The sequence below is a fragment of the Anomalospiza imberbis genome, chromosome 10 (assembly GCF_031753505.1).
Source record: "Anomalospiza imberbis isolate Cuckoo-Finch-1a 21T00152 chromosome 10, ASM3175350v1, whole genome shotgun sequence".
Classification (NCBI taxonomy): Eukaryota; Metazoa; Chordata; class Aves; order Passeriformes; family Viduidae; genus Anomalospiza; species Anomalospiza imberbis.
The window spans coordinates 16214149-16240063 of record NC_089690.1 but is presented as its reverse complement, the minus strand read 5'-3'; the positions used below and the strand labels follow the sequence as shown (position 1 = coordinate 16240063).

General features: G+C 37.2%; 1 protein-coding gene across 2 annotated transcripts; it reads left to right on the top strand.

The window, feature by feature from the left end:
* RHBDD1 (rhomboid domain containing 1) lies at positions 1 to 23571 on the top strand. Of its 2 annotated transcripts, XM_068200907.1 has the most exons (7): positions 16 to 159; positions 1023 to 1531; positions 2796 to 2928; positions 6263 to 6351; positions 7973 to 8023; positions 12508 to 12630; positions 21378 to 23571. In XM_068200907.1, the coding sequence occupies exons 2-7, from the start codon at positions 1099 to 1101 to the stop codon at positions 21491 to 21493; spliced, it is 945 nt and encodes a 314-aa protein (XP_068057008.1). In that variant the 5' UTR covers positions 16 to 159; positions 1023 to 1098; the 3' UTR covers positions 21494 to 23571. The 2 variants fall into 2 exon arrangements, with proteins under 2 accessions (XP_068057009.1, XP_068057008.1); XM_068200908.1 differs by lacking the exons at positions 12508 to 12630; positions 21378 to 23571 and adding an exon at positions 9854 to 10061 and having other exon boundaries at positions 1 to 159.
* The last annotated feature ends 2344 nt before the right edge of the window (positions 23572 to 25915 follow it).

Below are 25915 nucleotides of genomic sequence, written 5' to 3'. Positions count from 1 at the left end.
TGTATCTTCAGTAGTTCTGCAAAGAAGGGACACCCTGGAGGGGAGGAGAGGCTGTGCTGTTGTTGGGCCACCTTGCAGAGGGGTAAAAGCAGGAGTGGCCAAGCTGGGCTAGCCCTCGGAACCAGCCTGAAATCCTGGGTCTGTTCCTGTCTTCCACAGGTGGTTCCACACTCACGTCCCCCTGTACTGTGTTATCCAGTGCAGCTTCCTCCCTTCTCCCTTGTCAGTTCCTGTCAGAGTAACTCTGTTTCTAGCCAGATCTGTTTCTGTAGCCCTCTTTAATCCCCTGGGTTTTTCTGGCATAAATAAGGCATGAAAATTTTGATGAAATAAATAATAAATATGAAAATTTTGTTATAACTCTTAAAATTTTATATGCTGGTTTTGTATATGATTTCCCTCTATAGTTCTCTTTCCTCTATCACTTACTTCTAAACTAAACTCTTTATTCTCATCCCTAGGAAAGCAGTAGCAATTTTCAAATTGCATCTAGGAGTTCTTAGCTATGTCTCTGTTGCTTTTTTAAAAATTGTGACTTTTAGTTTTCAAGCTTAGCTTGTTTTGAATATTTGCAAAAGTTGGGAAAATGGTCATTAAAAAAAATAAATATGTAGCAAAGATAGGAATCCTGGAAACTGAGACTCTAGAGAAGAATTCTGAACTGTTTTCCTTCCTGAAATCTTAATTGTTCTGACTGAATCAGAATTAATGAAAACATGCCCAGAATACCCAAGTATTTTAATGGATTAAGTACAGCCTGTCGAGGGATGTGAAACAGAGGTTGCAGACTGCTTTTTCTCTCACTGCTTGTCAGGATTACCTGTGTAAATCTCTTTTATTTGTGTTTTGTATCAGTTTACAAATTCTGATTTTTTTTCCTCTCTTGAATTTTTGTTCTGATATATAAAAGGTCTCAGCTGATTACCTTGATGAATTTTTTTGTGTTTAAAAATTCACAAAAAACAGTGATGAGCTTCAAAACATCACAATATGTATATAACAAGTTATCTTTTTTCTTTCAGAATTTCCAAAACTTGAAATTGAACAAAAGACTGTAATTTGAACTAATCTTCATATTTCTTTGAATAAGAAGTAACTATGGAACGAAGGCAAAGAGGAGTCAGTGCTGGACTGCTTTTGCTGCTTTATCAAATTTCTCAAGTTGGACTCCAGAACATTCCTTCTGTTACCCTCGGGGTGCTTGTACTGAATATTTTTCTCTTTCTGAATCCTTTAAGGCCACTGGCTGAAGTGTGTCTCAGTGTAAATGAAGCTGTCCACAGAAAGAACTGGCAGCGTTTGCTGCTTGCTCCTTTCCACCATGCAGATGATTGGCATTTGTATTATAACATGATTTCCATGCTTTGGAAGGGCATAATGCTGGAAAGAAAGCTGAAGAGCATATGGTTTGCCTACATAATTGCAGTATTTTCAGTACTGATTGGAGTAGTTTACGTGGTGCTGGAACTCCTGCTTGTGGTAATTCTGGATGATCCTTCCTATGAAATGAATTGTGGTGTAGGTTTTTCAGGTAAGATACAGTGTTGGTCCAATTTACATATGTAAAATTAATATGTATAGTTGCTGTATAACAATAGCTGTTAATTGCAGAAAGAGGATGGGTGTACATCTGTACATATGTATGATTGTCACATCAGTGTGTTTATCCTATTTTTTAATTTAAAGCAGTACTATGGGCATGAACATAAAGTAATTCAGTTCATGTTCTTGTGACCAGCAGGGACTTTAGTGAGAACATGAAAATATCATCATCCTGGGAGAACTGTGTTTTCTGTTTAGTATTGCTGGCTAATTGAAGTCTGAACTCTTAAATTTTCAGATGTCCTATAAGCATTTCAATAATGCTCCTTATGTGGCTTCTGGAAAAGCCTGTCAGTGTAAAATTACTTGTGCCTGTCTTTGGAGGCACAAGTAGATTTGCTTCTGCTAGCAACATCCAAACACCTGATTTTGGTCATCTTCCTTCCACCAGTAATGGTCTTGTCTCCTCCTTTAGCAGATCATTTTCAAGTCAATAAACTCCTCTTGAAAAAAATCTGCAGTCAAGTGGAAAAGTAGCCCTGCATTTCTAGATAAGTAGGGGATTTTCTTGCTATCATTGGGACCTAGCCTTAGAAGGCAAGCCCTCTTTTTCAGCCTTTAAGAAAGTTGCTCAGGCTGTGAGCTTTCTCTTGAGAGGGATTTTTTCATACACACTTCCAATAAGTTCTCTGAATTCATTCCATCATATTGGCTGGTGGTCGCATGATAAAACAGTTGCAGTCAGTTAGGAATGAATATTATTTATTGTGATTAAAGGTGATTTATCTATTTTTTTTTTTTCAGAAACAAGTGATTCTGGAGTATGTGTAAGATAATTTTCCATTAATTCAGAATTTGAACTTACCATTAGGCTTTACGTGTATTGTTTGTCTTGTTTTCAGTAGTGACTTTTCTCAAGTCACAGAACATTTTTTTGAGTTTACTAATTTTGTCAATTATTTCAACTAGAACTCCCATTTTAAATTATGTTTGTATTGTTTTGAATACCTGAATAGCTACAGTGAGCAGGCGCATTAAAAAGCAGCTTAGATTTGGCTGTTATACAAATACACAATTTTTGTATCTTTTTTTTTAAGTCACTGGAAAGTATCACTGAAAGACCAGAACTGTTCTGACATGCAGCAGTATGCTTTGTGGTGTTTTGAAACTGCATGGTACTTCAAATTGTTTGCATTTCTTTATTATTTGTGCACAAGTATTTCTCTCTTCATGTGATTTCTTCTTGTTTGCAGGAGTCTTGTTTGCTTTGAAAGTTCTGAACAACCATTATAACCCAGGAAGGGTGAGCAGTGTCCTTGGATTGCCCATATCCAGTAAATATGCTTGCTGGGTGGAGCTGCTGGCTATTCATTTTATTTCCCCAGGGTAAGTGCATTTAATATTTCAAAGAAAGGAGAAGAGATTTGTGCTATCTGTAGTAGTTTGAAATGTCTCATGAAGTGTGAGTAGTGTTAGCTGGTATCCCAGTGCAGTGTAGGGCCTGCAGTCCGCTTTTTCCTTAAAATCCTCTAATTTGAGTACATCCCAAATTAAAAACCTGAAACACTGCTCCCAGAAGGTGTAATTGAGTATTTGAGGGGGGATAACAAAAGTTGATGGATAAGGAAAAGGGCTGTGCCTTTTCAGTGAGGTAAGTAAACTACTCCACCATACAGCCCAATAAAGGGCTTTATCAGCTGAGCAGCATCCCACTGTTTGCTTGTCATTTCTGTCCTAGACCACTCTGGCTTAGTCAAGCCTCTGATTTCTGATCAAGCTATCATCCAGTATTCTGCCAGTTTTGTCACTGTCCTGCAGTGCTGCTGGTCGCCTTCCTCAGTTTCCCTGTGTGCTCTGTGCCAGCACAGTTCCTCTGCTCCTGCCTCTGGGAGAACAGGGCCTTGCTCTTCTTTGACAGTTGATTTTTGTAATCCTGTTTGCAAATGAGTAATTTTCCTATGTAATATTTTGTAACTGTGAATCACATTGCTGAATATATGCAAAGTATACAAAGACACAAAACCTATGAACTATCAAATCACAGTTTATGTACTATTTCCCACTTTTCAGAAAGGTTAAAAAAATGAGCTCAGCAATACTGAGATATTCCTTGTCAGATACTATGATGGAGCTGATAGAACATTTCCTAGCACGGAAGGAGAATTCAGATATTGCTTAGGTTAAGCACTGGTTTTATAGCTTTATGCCTGGCTGCTCAATTAACTGCATTGAGGATTAAAGACAGAAGAGTGCTCTGCCAAAATGCAGTTTTATTTGTGAGCTGCATGGCATTGCTGCAAATATAAAAGTAAAGCTTTCAGTGCATTAAAAACATTTTTGTGGAAAACATAAACTGTTGTTTTAGCTGAACATAGGTTTTATTTGGTGATATGTGTAACAATACTGGTTTTAATTAAAGAATAGTGGAAGGGCATTATGTATGAAGTACAACCATATCCTACTGTTTATGGTAGAGGAAAACCATGAGTTCAGTCATTGTGTGCTGTTCTTTTTTAGTTGCTTTACTGTAGAAATGTCTTTGGGTAGAAAGGGGATAGGAAGTCCAGAAATAATATCAAAAAGTATTTCATAATTTCATGGAAGTTTAGATTGCTGCCTCATCTAAACCTCTACAGTGACCTTTACAGAGGGCAATTTCACAGCACTTAAATGATAATGGGGGCTACAGAAAACAAGTAGTGATCTCCAGAAATTGATTCCTAGAACACAACATGTTTAATTAGTAACTGCCAACTGCCTTGCAATGAACCATAGCAATTGTATCTCTCACAGCATTGCTCTTACATGCCCATCTGTGTGCTCAGGGCAGGTTATAATATTTGAAGTCTATGTTTAACATGTTCCTTTTGTAAACCAAATTGCATAATTTAGTTTTGAATAGATAAGAGGTCAGTAATTGGGACAGAATTCTGCCCAGCTAAAAAGCTTATGCACTAAATTTGGACCTGCCTTTGTGTGCTGGGAGAGGATTTAGGAGTTTACTTATTATTTTTTATTATTACTCATATTTTACTTATTTTTTTATTATTATTATTATTTACTTTTTTTTCCTCATTAATATTTTTGTTTTGGAAAATTTTTAAAGCGCATTCAGTGTCCTTCTAATCTTCACCTTCCATAAAGGATATTGAGATGTAGGCTTTGCTTAGCAGTCTTTGGGATTATTTGTTTAATGGAAGAACAGACATGTGAAAAGTTACTTTCTGTTTAATCTGTGCCTCTTCCAGAATTGAGCAGATATCTTAAGTCTTAGGTGAACCAATATCATAATGGTGATTTCTGGAGTAGGTGATTTTTAAGTATTTTTAATTTTCTGAGGTCAGACATTTTCCAAGCCAGGCATGCATTTTTCATAAATTTGGAAAATCTGTTCCAGAAAATCTGTTGGGAAAATTAGTTCTATATAGATACTTTATTTTGGTCACTACCTCTTATCTATAAATGTTCACATCAGCATTTATGTGTTACTCTCTAGAGAGTTGTTGGTTACCAACGAGGGAAAACTGCAGCTCTCCATGGCAGGATACAAGTTTGTGGTTAAGTAGGTGGCAAAAGGGTGAATTTAGATTTGATCTTTACCTCCCTCTAGTGACACTTGCATTTTCTTGTCTCCTTTTACCACTGATGCCTGGAAGTTGTCTTGGCTTGAGTGCTTGTGCCATAATTTGTATAACTCCTGCAGATCACTGACCTGAATGTAAAAATTGATGCAAACATTACACTTGGTACATTAAACAGAGGTTTCATTTCTACTTTATAAAGGAAAAAAAAAGCTCATTTTAACTCGTATTATTTAAATTTTTTGACAACCAGTATAAATGAGTTATTTCTAATTGCATGTAAGAGGAAATTTTAATGTTTAGTGTACTGGCTTCTGTAACTTCGTAGTAGAGGTGAAAAAATTGCAACTAGTGTTTACACCTACTTGAATTCAGAAGATTTTCTCTTAACCTATGTTTAAACACAAAGGAGTTTAACTCCTAACTTGAATGCTGAAATTTGATTTTTGAATTTATAGTGTACCCCCTAGTCATGTCAATAACTGGAGCAAATTTCCTTAGTTACTGTAAACATGTGCTTCTGGTTTGATTTCTCAAAAGAATCCAGAGCCTTTTCATTCTGTATACAAATGGCAATGATATTTTTTAAAGAAATTGTTGGTATGCATAGAAAAGAATTTGGATCTCAGCATTTCAATTGTTTTAATTTTGAAGGCAGTGTATTACAAAGATTGCAGTGGATCTGCATTCATGCTTCTTTCAGACTAATTGTAGGATTGCATGGATAGTGCAGTAGAAAGTTTGTTTGTGCTTTCATTCAGAAATGTACATGGCTTTGGTAAGATCTACCCAGACATTACAATGTAAGTTACTTTTCTAAAGCTTAAAACCAGTTTATTCCTTTGGTAAATCTTTAAATGCTTTTAGGGAATCATATTCTGTAGCAACTAAAATGATCTCTCCAATTAGTTTTTTCAGGATATTTGTTAAATATTTTTCTGTAACTGTGTAACTCCCAATTTTAAGGTAGTTACAACGAAAGAAAACTTGGCATTTTATCCTTGCCAGCAGGTAATGTCTCTGTGCTTGGTCTCACTCAGGGACTTTCTCTGTACAACAAATTCTACACTCTCCCTTTTGTATCACTACCAGAAAAAAGTCCCTCTTTCCATTACTCACAAGATTTTTTTATTTTCCAGGACTTCTTTCGCTGGGCATCTGTCAGGGATTCTTGTTGGATTGATGTACACCATGGGACCTCTGAAAAAGATCATGCAAGCCTGTGCAGGTATATAATTTCGTTGAATTTACAAAATCTGCATAAGGAACACTTTTATTTTTAAAATTCAGTAAGCCTTGCATATAGAAATTCAGGCCATTTCAGCAAGTTTTTAGACAATTAAATATGTGCTCATTTTATTAAAGTGGGTGCAGAAGAAAACACTCAATTTTTTTTCTTAAATATGGATAAGAACAATTAAGAATAAATGTGACTTTCAGATATTTTTACTTAGATGAGTATCTTTTACTCTTCTTTTAAAGTATTTATTTAGAGTATAATCTTTCAATGAAAATGTCACTTCAGATGAGGTGTGGTGAAGCCATAAATGTATGTCAGAACCAAATGTTTCCATCTTGATTTGTACTGTTGTGTTGATTCTAATGGAAGTCTCTGGTTTGAAAAAGGTAGTGGGATGCTTAAGAAATGGTTGCTGGATTTCTCAAGCTTTCCAACAACGTGTTATTACAACTTTTCATATTGCAGTTATGATTATTTTCTAAAAAAGGTTATAGCTTTAGACATATTTGGTCTTAACAGTTGTTTTAAATACAGCCCTGCAAACTTTTAAATGAACACTCCCATAATGTCAGTGTTTTAATTGGAAGTCTAAGCCCTGACACAACAGCTGTGCTGGGGTTGGTTGGCAAAACATTTGGCGTTTTTTTGTCTGACTACTTGATAGGTTGAGTACTTTATTCATGACTGTTCCATCAAATTGAACATGGATACGGTGTTTGTGTAGTGGGGAATTATTTGTTCAAATGTGTGTGCTCTCACAGGGGCTTTGATCACAGTTTGGGGATAGTCTGTAGGTCATATATGTTCAGCAGCTGGAAGGGAGACAAGGACACCAAAGCATCAGCTTTCCTGCCTTGCTGGGGGAACAGACATCAGGTGGCCCGTTAGTTAAAGGTTAACCTTGCATGATTCTGTGCCACGGGGATCTACCTGATGACTATAGAACAGGCAGGCATCAGCTCAGCTGCCAGGGCAGCCTCAGGGTCTCCAGCCTTGGACTTGGCAAGATGCAGCTGTGCCTGGGTAACCTGCTCTGATCTCCTCACTAACCCTGCTCTGCTTGGAGTTGGACTGGGGACCTTCTGAGGTCCCTTCCAACGAATTGCTCTGGGATTCAGTGATAACCCCACGGTGCTGCTAGTGAAACCTGCCCTGGCTGCTGTGCAGGTTCTGTGTGACTGACAGCTGTAGGAAGCAGTGTTCAGTGCATGGGCCTTTTTTTCTCCTGTGTAGCAAAGAAGGAATAATGCAGTGTTGCTCCAGTCCTCAGTTTTCTGTGCATCAAACATTATTACTAATGAATACTCTCAGTAGAGAAATTGTTCATTATGTGTTCTGGGAGAACATTATACGTTGGTTTGCTTTTTTCCTAGTCTACACGAATATGTTGCTTGAACATGGCACTCTACTATAAAATCTGGAGCAACATACAAGCTTGCAATAGTGTATTCTTTCACTCATGCCAAAAAAATCCACAGATACCCATGACTGATTTCCTGCCTGTATCTTATGAAACAAACTCTTAAAAAAGGTTACTTTAAATTTGAATTTATATTCTATAAAGAAAATATTATTATTCTAACAATATATGCATTATTCTTTTATTTAGCTGGCATTTCTTTCTTCACTGAGCCTGACAGGCCAAGGGACTACAATTCGGGTAAGTATTCTTGTCCGCTTAACCAAAAATCTATTCCAGCTTTAAAAACAGTTTCTCCTAAGATTAGAAAACCTATAGGAGAGCTGTGTAAATGGAAACATACAGAGTATACAAAATATTCTGCACTCGTATACTTGCTAAACTTATATTACTTCTCTGGGCATGTCTCACCTTTCCTCTTCAGGCAAGCATGTGGATGGATTTTGTACAAGAGGCTTAATCTTCAAATTAAGGTCATGATTTCCTAAAATGCTACCTCAGGGACATATCATTCCTTTTGCACAAGGTGTAGCAGTGGGGAAATTGTGTCTACTGAAAGCAGCCTTTTGGACCTTGGTAAATATGCCCTCGTCTGGCAAATTTATCTGTTCCATTCTAGGGTGGTTTTTCCCTTCTAACAAGGATCTTCTTCCTTGGAACACTCTCTGTAAATGAAGCCCTTTACATGTAAATGAAGCCTCTCCTCAGTAGACTGAATTTAGGCCATCTTCAGTTTATAGATGGATGGCTGGAATGCTGGCACACTGAGCAGAGCATGTTTGATTCACTTCTCCTGCAGAACATTGAATCATTGCACGTGGAGTGTACAGAAATAATAGGTGGAGTCCTTGTCTGTGAGGGCCAGGAAAGGCTGGGAGAAGGGCTCTGGTGTTGGATCTGAGCTAAGGGATGCATATCCTGGCACCTCTTACCTCCTGCAGTGATTTATGCTCTTTCCTAGGCATCTGCTGGAAGAACAGGATAAATGCATAGTGATAACTCTCTCAAATATCTGCCAGTGTGCAGTGGCTTGTGGTTTAAAGATGTTCTCAGCAGAAAGTTTTATGGGAGGATTTTGTCTTTAATAGCCTGTGGTACATCTTTCTTCCATCAATTTGTCAAAAGCTCTTGGAATCGACATGAGCACTTTGAACACCTACATCATCAGAAAAGACTCACAGTTTGTTTCCTGGTTTAAAATCTGTCATTTTTTGGTTTGGCTTGAGCCTACTAACTGCTAATTTCATTTGATGCACGTTAATTCTTCTTTGAGGAGGGAGACTAAACCTTCATTCTTTATGTACTTCCTTCCTTAGTGGTTTTTTAGCCTTCTGTCCTGTACTCACAATGGTCATCTTTTCCCTCCATTCAGAAAGTTGGAGTCTGTCTGGTTGCTTATAAGAAAATTATTTCACACGTTTGATCACTCTTACTGTTCTCTGAGGTTTAGTCAGGCAGGGTTTTTTATTTTGTATAGTCTTTTATAATTGAGTTGTGCTTACTTTGAGCCAAGTTTATAGCTACTTTTATTCTCCCTGATGGACTTTGTCTTCCATGATCTATCTCCAATTTTATTACTACATTAAATAGTTCCCACAAGCAGGATTCTGGGTCCTTAAGTATTTTTGAAACATCTGTTTTGTAATTCCTAAACAAAAGATCTTAGCCTGCTTTCTTCAGCAGCAGCAACAGGGATTGTTCTAACTTAAAAGTATATTTACCCAGGATTTTCATTACTCTCATTTACTCTCAGGTCACAAAACATTTGATCTAAAGGCCAGTAAAGAACTAAAACAATTACTACTGTGAAGTGAAATGAGAGGTGAGCACAGCGTGTGCAGCAAGCACAAGTGACCTGTTCCCATGCTGGCAGTCCCAGCCCAGCTAAAGCTGCTCATGCACTTACAGGTGCTGCCCAGCACAGCTGCACACAGACACTGAGCCTTCCTCCAGTGTCCCAGAACAGCAGGGTGGGTGGAAACTCAAGAGATTTATATTGGAAAAAGTCTTTTAATAGGTAATGAAGATAAGAATTTGTACTTGACATTTAAACTCTGTGATCTGTTACAGCCCCTGTACAAACACCAGCTGCTGGGAGCTTGGGTGGGTGTATGAGACCACCCTTGTGGAGGAGCAGCAGAGAGATTCTCAACAGCCCTTTCTGTTTGCTTTTCCAGCTCTTTTCAAGTAGGGAAAATGGAAGAGATTTCATGTAGTAAATCTGCCATGATGAGGAGGGGAAAAAAAAGCCATAGTATGCTGACAACAAAGAAGTCTGGGCTTTTTTTTTGCATGTTTTGAGCAGTCCTCAAATGCTGTTACTTTGAGTTCTGTGGACAAAAGGGAAATGGCATGAGTTAACCTGATTTATCCTGTCTTCCAAATTTGCCTTTAGATATAACCATTTAATTTTTTCTTTGTACTAAATTCATTTGTCTAAAATGACTTACAACTGCAATTAAGAAAATATATATTTGTTATGTTCATTCTCTGTTCATACACTTTGTAATTGTCTTTCATCCTATTTGCAGAAGTCTTAATGGAAGATTTAACCTTTTGCTTGGTGTATGATATATGGAATACATTTGGCCATCTGTGAATGAAGAAAACTCTCTCTAGTGTCATAGGCTAATGATGCATATCTTGATTAGTTTTTCACTTTCTGGCATTGCTGATTTATTACTATGTGCCTTTAAATACCAATTTAAGTAGAAAAATAGATGAAGCTATGGTCAGAAGAGATTTTATGAAACAGCACAAGGAAACAGCTTTAAAAGAATAAAAGTTTTAAGTGTAATTTTAGCACATTTACTATTTAGTAGCTGAATTAGGTTTTCTCTAAGTGCAGTTCATGAATAAAGTATTAGAACATTTATTTTGATTAATAGGAACACCTTGAACATGTCAATGTTACCAAACTGTGTCTCATTTTAAAATAAAAGATTACAGCTTTCTGAGCAGTTACAACTTGCTGGCAGTGTGAAACATAAAACATAGAAAAAACTACAGCAAAAGAACAAACCCAAAATATAGCATCTTTTTGCTTTCATCAGATAATTTCATGCTTTTAATAGCAGGATTTTTACACTCTTCATGCATATAGTTTTCAAGCCTCCAAGAAATAAATTTATAGCTGAGAAAATGTTCATTCAGATTAACATAAAGCAGAGGAGAATGAGGGGAGTATATGAAGTTTACATCCAGAGTGTGTACAGACATGAGAGCTAAATGCTGTCCCTCAGTCAGATTTCACTGCAGGTGTAGGAGAAATCTTCCAGTGTCAGTTGTGTTCCAAGACAATAGAGAATTGGAAAAAGACAGAATGTGTGTGTATACTGTGTATGTGTACATGTGTATATGAAATCAATGTAGGGATATTTGCAAATACAGAGAAATAGATATAAATCTATGTAGAACTTTGTCAGTTACTCTGTTCAGTTTTTCCTGCATTTCCTGTGTAACTTCCAGACAGAGTATTGCTGATTTTATTTGTCTAAAGGTTCTGGAGCTTGGGATATTTTTCTTTAAGAAAATAATTTTTAAATAGAAATTATTTATTTGTCCTCACTTTGTCATCTGTATTTGTTATTAACCGCAGAAACTTCACAAGTTTCACCTGGAATTGATAGAACCAATGAGAGAACACAAGTCTATCATTGATGCTAATAATCTGAAGAAAAAGGAAATGGCTTGTTGTACTTGTTTAATAAAAAAATATTTCCACTTTCTTAATTTTGAAAAACCTTTTTATAATTTTCTCTCAGTTGGAAGAAACTGACAACCTTTCTGTACTTGTGTTCTTCAAAATCCCTTGTTCAGCTCTCTGGAAATGAACACAAAAGCTTTGTATTTTGAAAATACAGAAATGGAATAGAAAAATGGGACTTTTCTCTAAAGTTTTCCTCGGTTGAAAAGTGTGACTTTTTTTCTGTAATTTTTCTCAGCTTAGGTTTGCTGTGTTGAGGCAAGATCAGATTGTGTTGTTAACAGGAAGAGAGTCTTGCTCAATTCTCTAGCCAAGTAATTTTTTCCTTTTGAATCCCATGTGTTTGGGTGGGTGATGGCCAGCTGTGCAAAGGCCAGAAAGGTTTGTCAGCAGTGCAGCAGCAGCAGTGAGAGGGCCACTGATGAGATCTGTGCTGTGCTGCCTTTTGGCAGGGCCGGTTTACTGTGCCAGAGCACAACATGAGCTCTGTACAGCACTGCAGGAATTTGCAGGAATCTATTCCTGTGACTTCTCTAGGTCCAAAGATGACTGGAATTTGTGATGACATTGTTTTATTGGCCCTGGGGGAAAGGGGAAGAGAGGTGGGGAGAAAAAGCCTGAACAGTACCTGGTTTGTGTTCTGGTGATAGCAGTAAGGTGTCCAAATGTTGACAACGAAATGCTAAAAGGAGATGATGAAAACTGTCTTTCAATTTCTGTGTGAAACTTCTTAGTAATTGCAATTCTGACACTTGCTTTTAACAGTTATAAAAAAATTGAGATGTTTGGTCCATCTTTTCTCTGTTGTTTTTTTTTTTTTTTTCTCCTGTTACCATGCTGTGACTTTGTAAATTAGAAGTTAATTCATGGTATATATTGTATAAGTAATTGAACCCTAATAATTTTTTTCTTTCCCAAATTAAAACAATTTGTGGAAGAAAGATAACAAGAAGATAACATCTGATTCCACACTTGCTGAGTAGCAGAAATTTATTTTATTTTTTGATTCATTTTGCAGAGTATTATGGCTATTATCCAGATTTTCAATATAGAACTCCAAGGAGCTACTTTGATTATACAGGTGGGCTCACTGAAGAAGAACAGCTTGAAAGGGCAGTGCTAAACAGTCTTAATGAAAGAGGTAGGAATTTTATTGCATTTTTATCTCTTAAGTTATGATTCCTACTGAAAGGGACTTAGGAGGGAAAACAAGGTGTATTCTTCTTATTTTTGGACATATCTTGTAATTTTGGGAATTAATATAAAATAATATTGTAAGGGATATTGTCTATTTTACTGTCTTTTTAAGATGATATTTTGCATAATTTTTAACATTGAGTTTGAGAAAGAAATCCTTCAAAGCTTTTAATATTAAGCATTTTGAGATGTTACGTGAAAGAATGAGTCATTCTTGCGGAGTTTTTTGAAACTATCTAGAAAACAGAATACGAATAACAGTGATAAGATGATAATATAAATAAGTAAGCAGTATGCACTGTAAAACTTACATGTATCAATGTGACACATCTGCAACTTTCATTTGTAGCCTTAAATATTACCCAACACTCGAGGTAAGATGTATTTTTTATCCTGCTATAAGAGGGAGTATGTTTTTTTGGAGAATGTCCTTGAAATTCAAAATTGAATTTCATTAGTACCTCACTAGTAGATTGCTGTGGCAAACCAAGTTTCACTTCCCTGCCAAAAGCAGCATTTCTTAACACACTGTTAGTGCCTGGTTTCAGTGCTGGTTACAGTTTTTAAGCCTCACAGGCAAGTGAAGCACGAAAAGATACCATCATCTATTGTTGCCAGTAGAATTTGCTGTGATCAAATATGTTGGGATCTTGCTTTATTTTGCACCTCTTTCTCCTGCCTGCTGGAACACTTCAGTTTGGACAAGCAAGACCTAAGATTTGAGCTCTTAAAATGCTTCCTTAAACAAGCTGCGTAAAGGTTCAGTTTGCCTATAGGCAGATGTCTTATTTCACAAAGAACATAATACAGAGCATGTCACTGATCACACCTGTTTCAGGGACACAAAGGATGAGATGAAATTTACTGTGCTAATGGGCAATTAGGATATTCTTCCCTGTCAGTTAGTTTGAAAAATAATTAGCTTGCATGAGCACTATCCTTTGAACACAATACGTTTTCCCTAAAGCATGAACATTCAGAGATTCTTGCAATTACATGGATGATGAAACAGGTACTTAAAATGACAAAAAATTACATAAAATAATTTGAAATAGGTTGTAATAGCAGGTACCACAATCAATTTAGGGCTCTCTTATTAATTTTTCCCCAACTATGGCATTTAAACCATCACAGCTGCTCTGTAACTTGGACAACAGAGTACTCCAATAATTTCAATTGATTAATCATATCTTTTTCATCCTTACTTGGACAAGTACATTTATTATGGTTTCTAGATCACAAAATGTCCCATTATGGATATAGAATGTTGATCCTATAAATTGATGTGATAGTATCCTGCTAGGCTAATAAAAGAATTAATGGCATAATACAGAATTTCCTGATATCAGCTGTTGTCCACAACTGAAAGCTAATTTGTATTAAGATATGCACTGAATTTAAGCTCAGTAGATACTGTTCTCTAAATTCACATATGGGTTATCTAAACCCACCCTAAAAATACAGCATTTCTGTTTATTCCACATTCAGGCATTCCTGAACTGCAGATCTATTTTTATGCAATATCTTGAAAATTTTGATAATAATAGTAATTAGAGTCTAATGCAAGAAAAGAAATTGCTAGGCTTGTTTGAGATCTGTGGAGGCATCAATTTTAAGACTACCAAACTATTTTCATGATTTAGGTCTCTTTGCTGAAAGGAATTACTACTTATATTTTTTCCATTCTCAGTTGTAGTTCTGTTGTTGCCTCAAACAAGAAACCATTTAAACAGCATTGATTGGTTTTCTCTCCAGAGTTTGTTAGTTTAGTTTGATTTGGGGGTTCTTTGAATTTTTATTGTTATTCTCATAATTTTTATTGGTTTGAAATTGCAATAATTCTTCCTTTACTTACGAAAATAATTTTGCATTTTAAAAAGTCATAGCCTTTGATATTTACACTCCTTTTACTATGAAGTTCAAATATATGACTGACATTTTTGTTAAATACTGGTGTTATCAGCCACCCTTAATGTAACCCCAGTATAACCAAGTCTCTGATCTGTTGTGTGTTTGCTGTTCTGCTCAGAAGAAATATCTTGATCAGTGTGGGATGTGGATTTGGATTTTTGTTGTGGTGGGTGTTGGGATTTTTTATGAGTTGAACTTCTAAGTGTCTGACTTTCAGTGTCAGTAATGTTAAGAATCCTTTGCAAGCTGGTGTTTCTCCACAAAAGACTAAGCTTTTTAAACATAGAGGTGAAAATCTTTATAGCTTGTGATTGAAGAGAAATACCTACAAGTACCAGGGATAGACATTCCTCTTACATTTTGTCATGAACTGTCTATGCATTTCATTGCTTTTGATTTAAAACTAAGCCAATACCTCTGCACCCAAAAGCTTTTAGATGGCCAGGTATTGGTTAGTCAGAGTCCTTTGGAGCACTTAGGAGCTACCTGGGCATCTGGCTGACTTGTTCCCTGGAAGGGTTCCCATGTCTGTTTGTTGCTACTGAGACAGGATGTTTTATTGGAGTTTTTGAAATTTGCCAGCCCATGCAAGATTGTAATATAAGAATGGAATTTATGTGAGGAAACTGGAGAAATGCTGTGTATTTTATTTCCAGTGTTACCTGTTCTTTCCACAGTTCTAGAAATGTCAGTCATTGCACTTGAATGTGGTGGTTTTCTGTAGAAATACCTTAAAGCAGATTATGTGCTCAAATATGTAGTGCATTGTTTCAGATCAAAATACATTTCATGAAATCATATGCTAGGATTTAGGCTTTGAGAATTAGATGCAGCTTTTGTGATGGATTTCCTTTTGGTTGTTTTTTTTAATTCGTACTGTGGTACCCAACACAGCTCTTGGAAAACCTGTCTTGAGCAGATCTCATGCTCTAAACACCTTTCTAAAACTGCAGCTGTGCTCTATGATCTGATCACCAGCACTTTCTTAAGCAAATTTCTGGGAAAATGAATCAGTGAATTTTTATCATTTTCACACAGAAAGTTTTGGTATCAGAGTAAGAAGCAAACCACTTGCAACAAGAAGCACAGTCAGAATTATTTTAGAAATGTTTAATGAATTCTCTTCCATCTCTCTCTTCATAAATACAGTGGTTGATGTAGGATAAGAAGTTTGCTGAAAATTAGAACCAAAAAACTCCCAATTCTCCTTACAACGGTGATCAAAGTTCACCAAAAGAGTTAAAGGAACCACTGAGCCTTTCACCATGGGTTTCTTTTTCAACCCAGTGCCACAACCAGGTAGCACCTCTGAAATACTGTGGGGTAAAGACCAGTTCTGCAAAGCAGGGACTTTTTGGAAATACTGCCTAAAGGGTTGGCTTCCTTGGCTCTTTAGGCAATAAGTTGACAGTGACATAGCTGGTGACATAGGTTCTTGCTATTGCTACAATGAGTTTTGAGACAAGAATTTATTCAGATTTTTCATGCTGAAATGTATACAGAATGTTGAGTATTTTTTTTCTGGGAGTTCCTAAATACACAAATGCATATTGGCAGGTACTGCCAATTCTTTTGGATGGTTTCCTTCTTGCAATTGTTTCAACTGCTGAAGACAATTAAAATAGGAGGGAAATGCTAAAAAGAGTTAAATCTTGGGTGTAGCTAGAGATGGTTTGCATTCATATACCCATTACACCCATTTTAAAAGCATGGTTTGTATATGGAGGTGGAGACCTCTTGGTGTTTTGATCCAAGACCCAGTGATACTAAAGGGAGTCTTTTATCTGACTTCAGTGGTCTCTGGAAATACTTTTCTCCCTCAGTAACTTGTAAAGGAACAAAAGTTGTTCCTTTCACAGTGGGTTTGGCAGAGTCACCTTGCTGGAGAGCAGCACTTCTGCTTCCCAGCTGCGGGCATCATTAGCAGGAGCTGTGTGTGGGCTGCACTAAAGCATCCCTTACCCTTGGAGAAAGTGGGAGCTGCTGGGAGTGGCTCCAGTGTGCATTGGTATCTCCCTCCATCCATCTGGGTGTCTCAGGCTTGGCACTGGGAAAGGGATATTGTTCAGAGTTCCTTTGTTGCTGTGGGTCTTTGTTACACAAGCAGAAATGCAGTAACAGGAAAGCAAAGTGGGTTTTTATGTTGTAAGATTCTTGCAAATGTTAACAAACTTAGTCTGGGAATTTTTACTGGTAAATTAAGGTCAGTGAATATTCCTAATTTTAGATTTACCCATAATTTACTATTTTAACTTTGGTTTATCATTGGATTAATTCTCTAGATGATGTATAAAGTTTACATTTTCTTCATTGGGACCATTTAAAAAATGATGTTCTGAACTCTTTTTTTTTATGTCTGACTGAATAAATTAGTCATTTTCTAAGGAAAAGCATACCTTGCTATTTGCAGCTCAACAAAATACTTCTACTACATTATGATAAATATACAGCCCACCTGAAATTCTTCTTCTAACTGAAGTTATTCACAGCATTCTTACTACTCAGGAGAGGAATAGCTGTCAGCTGTCTTAGCCTTGGGACTGGTTAAGTAGCATGTTCATGTAGGGTTTTTTGAGTTGGTTAGTAAATTATTTTCAATTCTTGAGAAAGAAAGACATAATTAATTTAATGTATCTACCATTTTCTGTTAATAATGAGTTTAGCCTTGTTTTAGGTGAATTAACATCAGGAGAATTAATAAATGGTTGGGAAATGCAGTGAGATTATTTTGCCATTTCTCCTGGAGTAATTGCAGTATCCAGCTAAATGGTAGCTGTAAAACTAATCCCCTTAATTCTTTGCAGAAGAGCATCAAGTCCAGCAGTGGTCTCTATCCTCTTACTTCTGCATTGTAGCATTGATTGTTTGTAGCAAATGGATGATCTGAGTGTGCAGTAAAATTTTGGCTTATAAGGCAGCGATTGATGCTTTCTAAAAATGTTACCAGTGTGCTTTTAACAATTTGCTACTTCAAAAACAGTTTATTCTGGTGATACTAATACAGAAAAGATGAGATTTTGAAGCATGATTAAAATAAATATAAAAATCCTTAAGTATGAAGGGATTAAAGATTAAATCCTTAGCCATCTCCTCTCCTAACCAAAACAAATTATCAGACTTTCGGGGAGGGAATGGTTTTGTGTATTTCTCAATTTTACCATCTCTTTTTAAAAACAAGAGAGACAGAGACTGTTCAAGATTGTTCTGGCTTGCTCTTGTAACAATCCAGCTATGTCTGGATTCATTGTATGTTACTTTCCTTCTAAACTCATTACCCTCAGCTACTTCCCTGCTAATTTGATTTTTCATTTTTCAGCTGTTCCAAAGCATAGCACAGAAACAGTAGTTATTTCCATTACTCTTCTTCACCAGTTGATGTTCAAGTCTGTAGATGAGACATATTGGCATCAGCACCAGGAAGAATAGTTTGCTTCATAGAATGGCAAAATTCTTTTCATACATTGACAGAAAATGAAAGGGCTGTGTTAGAAACAATAGCAAAGGCTGATGAATGTGGTCTGCTTGGAGCTGAGTAGGTGAAAATGGGGCAGTGATAAGTACTGAAAGCCAGAGCTCTCAGACTATAGCATGTCTGCATTTTGCAGAGAGAAGGACAGGAAAGAACAAAACCAGTTTTGCCATTTTATATTTTTTATTCATTTGTAGTTTCTGTCTGACTTCTAGTGAAACACAAAACAGTGAAAAAGTTGCTATGTTTTGTGTGTGTCAGCTCTTTCTGGAAGCCTTCTAGTCCTGCTATAAAATATGAAAGGAGGGAAAATGCCTGCACTGCCTTTCCTTAAAATTCTCTGTACAACTCAGTAAATCATAAGTGAGTTTGATTAGACATAAAGACTTAACTGCTCATTGGCTGGAAGAGATGAAATGAGTAAAGCAACACTGGGTTTTTGACTCTGGCTTCTTGCTGCCCTCCAGTTTGCTACTTCTAACTCCAAATGCATCAAAAACACCTTGGAATGAGCTGTGCAGGGAGGTTGTGGAGTCACTGTCCCTGGAGCTGTTTCAGAAAAGGCTGGATGTGGCACTCAGGGCCAGGGTCTGCTGACAAGGGGTGTTGGGTCATAGGTTGGACTCGATCTCAAAGGTCTTTTCCAACGTCTGATTCTGTGGAAAAAGAAAATATTTGGATGTTTATAAACTAACTCCCATTTTCTGAAATAGAACCCTTTAAACACTGGTACTTTTGTATTAAAAAGCAAGGCAAGTCAGGTGTTCAATATATTACATTCTATGTGATCTGTAGCACACCCAAGTGCTGGTTAGTAAACTTTTATTCTGTTGTTACAACATAGTTAGCAGGGCTATACTATTTATGGAAGAGATCATTTATATAAAACTGGTATAAATGAAAGCCAAGCAAGTGTTGGAAGTTATTATGACATTTGATCAAATATCCAGATCAGAGCTCTCTGATCTGGATAGTTTTGGTTAGCTGTGTGGTCCATGCTGGGTTCAAAAGAAATTACTGCTGTCTGTGATTATCTTCTACAGCAAAGCCTCTCCAGAAGTAAGAGTTTTTGTAGAAATTAGAAGTGTCTCTTCTTTGTATGGGTTTTTAAGTGTTTGTACAGTTTGGTTTTTGTATGGATACCACATTCAGTAGTGCCAGGACAGATGGTGATACTGAAAATGGTAAGCTGTTCAACTGAAATGTTCTAGATTCTTCTTTAACACAAATAAAGCTGGCATGAAAAAGAAATACAACTATACTGCTTTGTGATACTTCTGCTATTTATTTGCTACACTCCTCTTATCAGACCTAAATGCATATTTCTACTAGTGAGACTTTTAACAGTTTGGTAGCTTCATATATTCCTCCTGAATCTTACAGAAACTGCCTTGAAAATCCTATTATCTAACATAAAAATAGGGTCATAACTTCAGAGAAGAGGAAAAATCAAGTGAGAATGTTTGATGTAACACTTCTGTGCCGTTGCATTAATACAGGTGTAGTTACATCTGTTGCAATTACAGTGATTTTATTGTTTTGCTCCAATGTGCTTTAATTGTGAACTTAAGTAACAAAAGAAACTCCTACACAGAGTGACAGGATAGGGATGGGGGTCTCAGTCTTCTGTATTCACAGAACATGGTTCTAGTTCACAATAAATTTGTAAAATAGGCCATGGAAGGGTTAATGTTTTGTTCTATGTTTGCTGTACTTTATCCTTTGGTTTTGTCTATCATCCAGTGTTGTTGCAGTTTTCCATATCCTTTAAATGCAGACTTAGATTTCATTAGTCTTTGATTTGTTTTTGCTGATGTGTTGAAAAGCCTGTGTTGGCTTCTTGCACAGATGTCAGGTGGTATTTCAGTAGTAGCAGTGGCCTAATTACCATTTCTGAACACTGTGGCTTATAAATATTTTGATAAGATGAAGGTGTTATTTCATTAATATCTCTGCAATAATTAAAAGAAAAAAGGTGTCAGGGAACTATTTTAGGTAACAGGATAATTTAAATATCTACAAGCAGATACAAATACATGTATTTAAAACATCCAGACTTTGCTGTTCACCATATTGTTTGATGTAAAAAAAGATTTTTTCTTCAACTTAAACCCTGTCAAAATATGTTGTCTATAATATAATATATTTGGTCAATATATAAAAGAGCATTTTTCATCTTTTTTGTAACATCTCATTCTATTGCTAGTGATTATTAAAGCACATGTATATTTGAGGGGTTGAACACATTTTATGGGGACTAAGCAAAGACTTGTCTTAACTGTGTAAGTTGTATCTGTTCTCTTAAATAAAAATTAACCTGGGATGCTGTATAGAAAAATAAATGTTTTTATAAGAAACTTTGATATTTAGTTGACAATTTCACTACTGGAAAGAATTTTTTTTAAAAAGGCAAGTAGTTTAATTATGATGATTCAAAAATCAATTATTAATCTACCGCATTACGATGCAGTTTTGACCTTATGCGGGGCAGGAGAAAACTTAAGAAATGCTGAATGTTACAAAGGTTTTATTACCTTCAAAGCAAATTTGCTTGTCCTTAACATTCTAATTCTGCTCAGAAGGCAGGCTGTGATTTTTGTTTCCCAGAGCCCCTCAGCTGAGCTGGTGCGTGTAACCAAGCCTTGCGTTGTTTCTCTGCTGGGTGCCTCGATGTGAATTCTGGAGAGCTGCTGGAAGGGTCTGTCCTGCCTCCTCGGGGTGCCAGGGCCCAGAGCTGTGGGGCTGGCTGTGCTCTTGCTGCTCACATTATTTTGTTTACTCTTGGAATGGTTGGGCTGCCACGTGTCCTTCCCTTGTGAAACTGCTGCCATCTGCTGTGGGTCTGCACATGTTGGGCTCGGTACTAAAAGCAAACACAAAAGCTGCTTTTACCAGAAGCAACTGCTGAGGACCCTGAAATAGTTTAATATTCTGGAGTTCACTGTGTAAAGCAGGGATTGTGAAAAATGTGAATACTTGTTAATACTTGTTATTCTTAATGGGTTAATACTTGTTAGACGTTCTTTTTGTTGTGGTTTGTTGTTTGGTTTGGTTTTGTTGTTGGGTTGGGGTGGTTTTTTGGGTGGTGGTAGCTTTATTGTTTGGGGGAGTTTTCTGGTTTTGGTTTTTCTTTTTATTTGACTGTCTTTAAGAGCAGTTTCTGGACGTTGCAATTGCCCTGAAACCATCAGAATTGAAAACATTCAATTCCCTGTCTCCTTTGTGTAGTGACGCTTTGGCTTACAGGATATATGTGCATTTTTCTCCAATTACAGACCAAAATAACAGTTGTTTTTCGTTGTGTCTTGTAGATTTTGGTGGAGGAGCACACAATTATGGACAGCGACCTTATGGGTTTTGGTTCCCACCTGAGAACTCAGAAGAGGACATGAGAAGGCGAAGGCTTCGTAGGTTTGACAGACGATGAAGGTGGCAGGTGTAAAGTGCTATTCAGACTTTACAGATTTATTTGTAATCTGTAATTTACAGAATAATTCATAATCTTTTTCCATTATTTTTACTACTTGTTGCAAAACTGCATAGAAATCTGTGAGTTCAGACTCAAGTGGTAACTTGAATAAGAAATGTGAGATAAGAATCAAAATGTGATCTTTGGCTGTCTCCATCTTAATGCACCTTAAATGGAAGAAGACTGATGGTTTTACCAAACTGTCTTTTTTTCCTTAAATTATTTTGTATAGCTTTAAGAATTCCTTGGCTTCTTGACTGTTGATGTTCTCAGACAATAGGTTTTCTTCATCCATTGCAACTGAAATGTTACGTTTTCTATCTAACTTTAAAACTATGCAATTTTTCTTTACAAGCCTTTCCCAGTTATCTGTGCTGACCAGCTCATTTTTTGGGATTGCCATGTGAAATGACACTTGAAAAGATTGCTTTGAGGACAGTGGCTGGGTCATCTGAATATGGGCTTAAGCTCTTGAGCAGACAAATAGTTGTATCTATCCTTACCCTGCTGTCCTTACCAAGGAATTATTTAATATAAACTTCAGTGTTGTAGTCTTCCTCACACCACATTATCTGGAGCTTGGATGAGATAAAACTGAGTTGTTACTACTTATGTTTTCCTAAAGCCTTTCTTAATATTTATGTAGTAAATCAAAAACTGCTGTCCTTTACAGAGCTGGAATAATTTGTTAGGAGTTTTGTGTAAAGGTATGTGGCTATGCCATACAAAGCATATATTTATTTAGTAATACACTTTTTTTTAAAGCTTCTATTTCCCTTTCTAAGAAGGCTTGGTATTTTGTATATGCTGTGCATCCAGCTTTAAAAATTCCACTGTTTCTCAATATTTATCTTGTTTGAAGACCAATATCAGACCTGAGAGTTTGTAGATTTGTGGAGATCATGCCTAAACACAGGCTACCTTGAATTCTTCATTTTTGAGAATTTCCTTACCGAACCAGAGGAGTTGACAGGAGGCCTGAGAGCTCAGTCGTCCCTCTGGGCACACCCTCCACACAAGGCTGCAAGGCTTCCTGCCTGTGGCACTGCTGCCTCTTAATGTTCACGGACGAACCTCAAGGGCTTTGGTTCCAGTACAGCCCTGAAAATCACTGCATGTCCGGGCATTTTACCCTCAGAATGAAAGAACCTGGGGGTGTCCCTCTAAAACTATTGCAGAGAGGTGTGATTGCAGAAGAACAATTTGGTTATTGGCTTTTGACACAGACCTGTTGGAATCTCCTCACCAGCACTGATGGAGTCAAGGATTAGGATAAGCTGTTTAAGAGTTTCACCAACCTGTGCTTTATGAAGTCTACCTTTCTATGAGGTTATTTTTTGAACACAAAAAACAGTGCTGTATATTTCATACAGAAAAATATCCTGAAAGGAAATTTTTTACTGTGTTCTTTAAATAAATAGTACCTGCCCTTTCTGTTTGTAGCTAATGTATGTAGGGGAAGCTCTTGTTTGCTGGGGAAAGCACAATATCAGGATGCAGTCTTTGTGCTCTGGGTTTTGGGACACAACAGGCACAGCTGCAGTGGGACTCCAGGTCCAGACAGAATGCTGATTTCTGGTGTGTTCTTGGGCTTGGGTGGTTTTGTATATATGCAATAGCCATAGAATACACTCTTATAGAGGGCCAACTTTTTTATGTTCACTGAAAATAAGTCTCAAAAACCCACATATTTTTCCCAGGAGGTAATGATTGGATGTAAATGAGAAGAATGTAGCATTGGTTCCTCAGAAATTCTTTAATGCTCTGGTCAAAAGTTGCAGTGTCACATACTGTGTGTGCTAAACTGATACTTTTCTTATTTAAAAGCACAGGATGTGCTGCTAGTCAGGTAAAAAAAGATACTTAAGGAAAATTAAAAACCTGATTACAATTCTATAAGCACTTGGTTTTGTAAAGTGAGCTTAGACATATATGCCATGAAATATTCACAAAAACTGTCAGTACTAATAAATGTTCAGTTGTTTTGACTTTTTTTTGTATACAGTATTGAAATAAATATTTTTTTAACATTTAAAGCTGTTTGGTTTTAATTGTAGTAATTTAATAATGTGTATATTTGAAATGACAGAGCTGCTCCTATGTTGTTAGAAATGAAGACTTATGATACCACGGGGGTAGATTGATTGTACTGGGTGTAACTTTGTTTCTTTTTAATTTAGGGGAAGTTTTGGAGTTAGATTATTGAAAAGTTCTGCTACATACAATATTTGGAAGGTTTATTAACATCTGCTCATTGCAGGTGGGTTGGACTGGATGGCCTTTAAAGGCCCCTTCCAACCCAAACTATTCTGTGAGTCCTCAGCAGGATTTTTGTCATTAAAGCCCCCATCAATTAGTTTTCAGAGCACTGCTGAGGGCAGATGTGGCAGATGAATCCCCAGTGTGCTCTGTTGCACTTGGGCAGTTACCCCGGTGAGTGTTGGACCTTGCTAATTCTCTGGCCCTGGTCACTGCCTGTCTCAAGTAACGGCTCTTGAAGCAAACATAGCTTTGTATAAAATATTTCAGCCTCTGCAGTTTGATTCCTTTGCTGTAGGAGCTGTGATTTCTTGTGAGTTTTTTGTACTTCCTCTAAACTCTGTGATCAGGTACCATGTAAGACATTCCACTCCCTAATTAATCCTAATCAGCAGACTTGTTAATGGGCACATTCTTGAAATTTAATGGTTGAATGACCTAACATATTACTGTTAATAAATAAGAGTTTCTCACAGTCCAGAATTAAGATGTGATGAAAGAACTGTGTTTAGCTTTTAAAATTATTTTCCCTCTTCCATCTTGTCCTTAAGCACAGGCAAATTCTGTGGTTTTGTGTCAGTGTGTTGTTTTCCATGGCAGCACCACTTCTGCTAAAGGGAAAAAAAATGCCCCTTAAAATACCAAGAAAACAGTGTTTATATAGGCACATGGGGTGTAGTAGGAGATAGTGAAGAGACTGGCCACTTCAGGCCAGCAGTTTTGCCTTTTTTTTCTGCCTGCAGGACTAAAATAACTTTCCCTGGCCATCCCTTGCTGTTTAATTATGATACCCCTATGTGCCAAGTGTATATATGCTGTTATATAATAACAGAGAACTGCTGAACCTTTGAAGCTGCTGCTTCTCTCCAGAGGTGTGAGAGTGGAGATGGCCCAGCACAGGAGAGTGAACAGTCTGGGAGGAAGTTTGGGTCCAGCTGCCCTCCCTGCTGCTGGGAGGGGATGGCAATGGGGCTTGCTCTCATTTTCCCCTCTGATTCCGTGGCTGGGGAATTGTGCCCCTTTGGGTTCAGCGCTGAGGGACGGAAGGCGGATCGTGCTTCCACACCACAGCTGGCCAGCAGATCCTGGTGTTTGTGCTGTGGCTTCTGGAGTGTGCAGACATGAAGGACAGAATCATTGCATGGGTTTATTATAAGCTTCTCATTGTTCCCTATATAAAAAAAATTCTTACTTGTTACCAGATTTCAGAAGGCAAGAAAATATTAACACTTCTGAGCTTTCAGTTGTAGGAGCTGCTTCTGAAGGAGTGTCAAGCTTTCTAAAAAGTCTTACAATAAATTCTGATACCCATTTACTCTTTCAGGAGCTGGGAAAACTGGAGAAACTCAGTTTTCACACAACTCTAATATGGTTTGGGCGTTTTTGTCTATATGATCTACTGGGATGGGTGAAGCAGTTGGGTTAGTGAAAGAGCAGATCAAGGATACGAATGACAGCATTCTTCTGCTGCACAGTAAGCTGAGCAGTAAGCTCAGCTCTCTTGTCTATTTACCAGCAGAAATTGGCCTAATTTGCAGCAAAAGGAGTGCAAGCAAAAGATTTCTAAACATGTAGATAGTGAACTTTCCAAATAAGCTAGAGACATGCCAGATTTCCTTCTTCTGTCTCTTAGGAGCAGGTTAAACAAGTACCTCTTCAGGGCAGGTCAGCAGTAAATGTGCTTGCCTTGGTGCAGAATCTTGGGTTAGGTCTGGTCCATCAGCAAACCATTCTTTCCAGGGATCATTTAAGAGAGATTGGTGTGCAGCCACTTCTGTGAATCCCTGTTTTCCTTCCTTGTGCATGGAACAATTGAAAGAATGGCCCCTAAATCCACACAATATTAGTGAGTATGGAATGACCTCTTTGCTGACTTAATTAGTAAGTATTTATGTATGAAGTTCTCCAGCTGAGAAGGCTGTTGTGACATCATTTATGCAGAGATACAACCTGTCTGTGGCCAAAACTTCTGTAACATCTGGTACCATTTATTGTATCTATTTCACTTTCTGACATGCATCTTAGATGTTTAAGCACAATAGAATTACAGCATTCTAAAATACTAATCTATTTTGTAGTTTTTAAAATGCAGATGTGCAGTCAGACTACAGCTACAACTGC

Excerpts from the sequence above, each read along its gene's own strand:
- RHBDD1 (XM_068200907.1), top strand. The coding sequence starts at position 1,099 with ATGGAACGAAGGCAAAGAGGAGTCAGTGCTGGACTGCTTTTGCTGCTT. Across the intron at positions 2,929-6,262 it reads ATTCATTTTATTTCCCCAGG|GACTTCTTTCGCTGGGCATC; the intron begins GTAAGTGCATTT and ends TTTATTTTCCAG. Across the intron at positions 12,631-21,377 it reads AAACAGTCTTAATGAAAGAG|ATTTTGGTGGAGGAGCACAC; the intron begins GTAGGAATTTTA and ends TGTGTCTTGTAG.